General features: G+C 40.3%; 1 protein-coding gene across 3 annotated transcripts in view; it reads left to right on the top strand.

Annotated features, from left to right (window-relative positions):
• The first annotated feature begins 898 nt into the window (after positions 1–898).
• LOC138014330 (ferroptosis suppressor protein 1-like) overlaps positions 899–5,000 on the top strand; it is a 16,082-nt gene continuing 11,980 nt past the window's right edge. For 2 of the 3 annotated variants that reach the window (XM_068861390.1, XM_068861388.1), the window contains exons 1-3: positions 899–1,050; positions 2,291–2,473; positions 3,815–4,050. In XM_068861390.1, coding sequence (XP_068717491.1) covers positions 2,443–2,473; positions 3,815–4,050 — 267 coding nt within the window. In that variant the 5' untranslated portion in view covers positions 899–1,050; positions 2,291–2,442. The remainder of the gene's footprint in view (positions 1,051–2,290; positions 2,474–3,814; positions 4,051–5,000) is intronic. The other variant, XM_068861389.1, reaches the window with a different exon arrangement.

Here is a 5,000-nt window from a genome sequence, read left to right as displayed (position 1 = left end):
CTGCCTTTAATATTTGTCAGTCATTCAGAGAGCGGACTACAAGCCCCGATAGGCTGCTTCGCGACTGCCTGCCAGGACTTTGGCCTTAACATCTCCATAAAAAAAGGCTGATCAAGTACTGGCAATGGGGACCCATTCTCAACAATCACCTCCGATCTCTCACTGGATAGTGACTTGAATGCTCGCATATATATGTTCGAATAGAACACCAATTTTTCAAGATAATTCTTCACCCGGATTCAATTGTCGGTTCACCTTACGTCTAGTGATTTTGAACAACCGAAGAGTCCATTCCTTCCTCAATCCGGCTGCTTCTTATTTATCCATATTTTATTAATTATTTTCATGGATTGTGAAATATACCTAGTTTCTGAGGTTCGGCTGACATCAAGTTTAAATTTCAGCCAACGCGTCGTGTAATCTAGGGTTTGCCATAGAGATAACATTCTCGTTAATATCAAAGTTCTTTTTTGGTCACGGTGTTCGATCTGCGAAGTAAAAATCTAAAGTAGCGACTTTACAATCTACTGCCAAATTAACTAAATCCACTGAACTTGCGAAACTGTGGGATATTAGTTCTATTTCCCACAAGTTTTTATGTCGAAAAATGCGTTACCATATTCGCCACCTGAAATTTCCTGAATTGTGGTCAATGATCAACCTGATTCTTGCCTGATTCCTTTTCCATTTCGATTAGAAATTTAATCAAAAAAATAAATGCTTCTGGTGTCCACTCCTGCGCTTTATTAGCCTGCGTTGCAGCCGGATGCGTCACGAAATTGTCTGTCTGTGACGCAGGCTAGCGCCTTATCACCACTTGCGCCGGCAGATCAATGTTTTTCTTGTCAGCGAACGTTTGCACAAGTCGAATGTATTTGCATATAAATTGCGTGCCTGACTTATTGCCTCGTGTTAATTCGATCTGCTTTTTGCGCGTTATTACGTGTCACAAAATGTTCGCTGTTCATCTAAAAACTGTCTCATCTTTTGCAATCGTTGGTTTAGGGGGATGTGCAGCGTTGTATGGATATTGATCTCAATTTTCGGCGGGTAAGTAACAGAGCTGTATTCGTTTCTGCTTTAGGAATAAGTACAAATCCCATTCCTGCCTCCGTTTTTAACCCTGTAATTCCTAGCAAGCTATGCACCGTGATTTCCATTCTTGTGCTTTTGAATGGAAACGGGGCGCGCAGAGTGGGGTGCTTCGATTTGCATGTTTAATGTTTATCAAATGTAATCTTAGACTACCTCTTACGCAAAACAACGGAAGATCTGAAGAACGTTTCCTTTAAAAATAGTACTTCAGTCCTGAATATTACAGCAGTGTTTGCTTAAAATGTGTGGTATCAGTTATTGTACTTTGTTTCTTATTATAAAAGCCGGCCAGTTAGCCTTTCGTGGTCTACAGCCGCTACTGATTGTTTTGGAGACGGAAAATGACATGCAAAAACACGTATGTCACGCAAACATTTATTTTTGTCCTACTTGTATCAATAACAAAATGCTCTAATCTGATTGGTTCCTAGCAGCTGTCGTTTTATGCATTTGATGATGTCGGGCGCTGAGGTACCCGACCATCAAATTCGAACGGTCATGAAGTGGACGGTGCTAGCCAGGAGAAGGCAGTTCCGAAAAAAAACAACAACAACCTGGAACTGAAAAACTGGGAGAAAAGTAGTTGTCCTAATTACTAAGACATCATAGTAGCTGGTTCGAAGGCGATGAATATTCACCGATAATCACTGAGCCTGAGGCGAATAATTGTTTTAGTATAAATACACAGGTGATTATTTCAAAAAAGAGAAAAAGAAACACTTCAACGCGAAATCATCTTCACTTACAGTGGCAAAACGACTACTGGCAGCCGTTTTGTCCGTCAAGGTGATTATCGGCTGATAATCCGAGATAGCAAGCCAATGAGAGCGCGCGATTTTGTATAATCACCTGTGTGTTTATACGAATTACTTTTATTCAGATTTTGAAAACTCTTGCATTAGTCATTTATTTATCGATTACTACGACACTGAGATCATAAAGAAACAACCAATTGCATATTCACCCGAAACAAAGCGTGCCTTGAAAATGTTGTGTCTTTTAATGATATTGTCAAGAACTTTTCATAGGTGAAACTGACCCGTCACTGATAAGGGATTTCAGACACGATAGGCTAGGATCATAAACGATCCACAAGGCAAACCCTTGATCAATGTGAAATCCCATCTCGTCGCCATATTGCTGTCCCCCGCTAAAAGAGACCAAAGATGATAACCTATCTTCATCTATTTGTCAGCTGTGCAAGCGAAAGATGACAACCTGAAAGCTCTAAAGGACACGCGTGTAGTGGTTATCGGAGGTGGATATGGTGGAATTGCTGCAGCGAAAACGTTGAAAGATCAATGTCACGTGACACTCATTGATGCTAGAGATGCGTTTCACCACAATATGGGTGCGCAAAGATCCTCTGTTGAATCAGGTGATGTATGTTTTCTCTTAGTTAAGAAAATGATGCACGAATTATGATGCATACAATGGGACTATAACCCTGCCAAGAGTGCAAAAGACATGGGCGTTCTGATCTTGTTCGATTTGTCGGAGCACACAAGTTGACACCGGCAAGTAAAGTCCAAGGCGATGTCCATAGGACGCTTGGCCCTTCGAATCAAGACGCATTCTTCGTACTGTCGTGTAAGACCTTAGTGCGTCCTGTTCTCGTACTTGCAGTTCCACTCTGGTGTCCTAATTTGAATTAATGTTTTAATTAAGTAAAAGTCATCACACTTTGGGAAATCATTATTTTCAAACTGTATGTGAAAACCGCGCGGAGTAACTCGGTTTTTGTTCGTATTGTTAGAAAAAATGGAACAATCTGCCGCAGCATGGTAGAAGCAGGATAGTTTAAACATTGTTAAAGCTATATTGAAATACTCTCTCCAAATGTAAACGGCGCTAATTTTTACATCTCTTGAAATTAATTCTTAAATCATTTCTTAAACTATAAAAGTTCTATCATCGTTATCATAATTTAGTATATGTAAATTTGTATGTTATTTTAACATACAGCGTTGAGGTAACGTTACAGGGTCAACCTTGTGATGAAATTTTTGTATCTTTTCTTCTCCACATCTTGAATAAAATGCAGGCTATGTTATGAATCTCAAGAAAATTTTGGCACGCACATGCAGAGCTCACACACACCAGTGAATTCCTTTTAGCCATTATTATTTTTAGCGGTTATTAGTATGAAGCCGCGGTACTTGCGTTCAGCAGAGAGATTTCTCATGTCTGGCCATTTCCAAAATATTCGCAGCTGTAGTGAAAGTCCAGAGTTGTGAACGTTGACAAACCACCAATTTTTTTTTAATTTCTGAGACTGCGCGGGAAAGCCGAAAGTCCATGAGTTACTGACTTCCTGATTCGAACGTTATTCTTGCCTCTGACCGAAGGAATCGTGGGCTGTTGGGGACGAGGGGTATGAGACGTCTTAAGAAAAGTTGCGTCCGTTAAGCTCGCGATCGACTTCACCGCAGTTTGTAATTTTGTAAGAAGTTACGAGATAAATGTGGAAAAAAGGAGTTATGAGGAGAGGCTTTTTGTTGGTTCGCAATAAGCCAGTCAGGGGATGGCTTTGCAAAAATAGAAACATTCCAGGCCATTGCAAGAAATGCAATGACGACGGATGCTAAATAGCATAATTTGCCAGTTTTTAGTGAAGCCGAAAAAAAAAAAAAAGCTCAACAGCGAAAGCAACCTATCGAAGATTTGGAGGAAAGCAACAACCGGGCCAATCAATTCTAACCAATCCTTCATATTACAGGATTTGCTAAAAAGTGTTTTATCGACTATGAGCCAACATTTGGTGATTCCTTTAAGCGAGGGAAAGTTATTGGAATTAATCCTATCGTGAAAATGGTGACATTGGAAAACGGAGAAAAGATTGCGTACGATGATCTGATTGTTGCGACTGGAACAGGTGGTCCATTCCCAGCAAAACTTCCCTTAGATGTCGATAAAGGCACGGCTATCCAGCGCTACGAGGACTACACAAAACTCGTAAGTGTCGCTGTTTTGTACTCTTGATAATTACATCCTGCTGGCACATATCTTTTTAAAGGTTACATCAAACCTTCGCGAGTGCTCTTAAGAAAAAAATTCGTAAGCGCTCTGTTTTAAAGGAAACTACCACAGAGTATATATCAATACAAAGGTTAATAAATGGAGAATTAACTGCAGACAGTACTGTTTCGGCCTTCTGGGCCTCATCAGTGCTGTGCTGATGTCTGGGGTGGAGGTTAAGCTTATAAAACCACCCACCCCAAATGTCCCACACATGTGGTACATCTAAGCCATGCCAGAGTGCTCAAACTAGCGAGCTAGTGAGCATGCGCAATTGCTAGCGGCAATGACTCATCCCAGTAGAGTGCTCAATTTGGACATGAAAGCAAAAGCTTTGTAATGCCAAAGAGCATCTAATTAAAAATAATATATAAGCTTTTTATTTTTCTGTTTGTGAAGGCGAAGGAAGCCAGTAAACAGTAAAATGATGGTGGTAGCCAAAACGCGGGGCCGGGGCCGGGGTCGGGGTGTCTTATTTTTTTCCAATTTTTTTTTTGTTTCAATTTTTGTCTTTATTCTCCTGTACTGTTGTTTTCGAATGACCGGCATCTGTCCTTCACTTATGGTGGAAATTGATCTAAAAAAAATTAAGGAACCTACGGAAGCTGTGAAAGTTCTGAAAGGGACATCTTAGTTTTTTCCTAAATCGGACTTTGTTTTTTTGTGTGTTTTAAAATCGAAGTTGGTTTTTCCGAGCATCTGACGTCGTCTTTCCGAAATTGCTGAGATTGGAGCTTATGGAATATACGCCAACTGCCAGAAACACCGAAGGCTCACTGAGCTGCACATTAAAAAACAAAAAGCATTGTAATGTTTACTTCTTTAAAAACCAAACAAACAAAAAAACAGAATCGCAGTTCCACGATGATCGTCACGCAGTCACGCAA

This window comes from Montipora capricornis, chromosome 8 (genome assembly GCF_036669925.1).
Source record: "Montipora capricornis isolate CH-2021 chromosome 8, ASM3666992v2, whole genome shotgun sequence".
Classification (NCBI taxonomy): domain Eukaryota; kingdom Metazoa; phylum Cnidaria; class Anthozoa; order Scleractinia; family Acroporidae; genus Montipora; species Montipora capricornis.
This window is presented reverse-complemented; position numbering and strand designations above follow the sequence as displayed.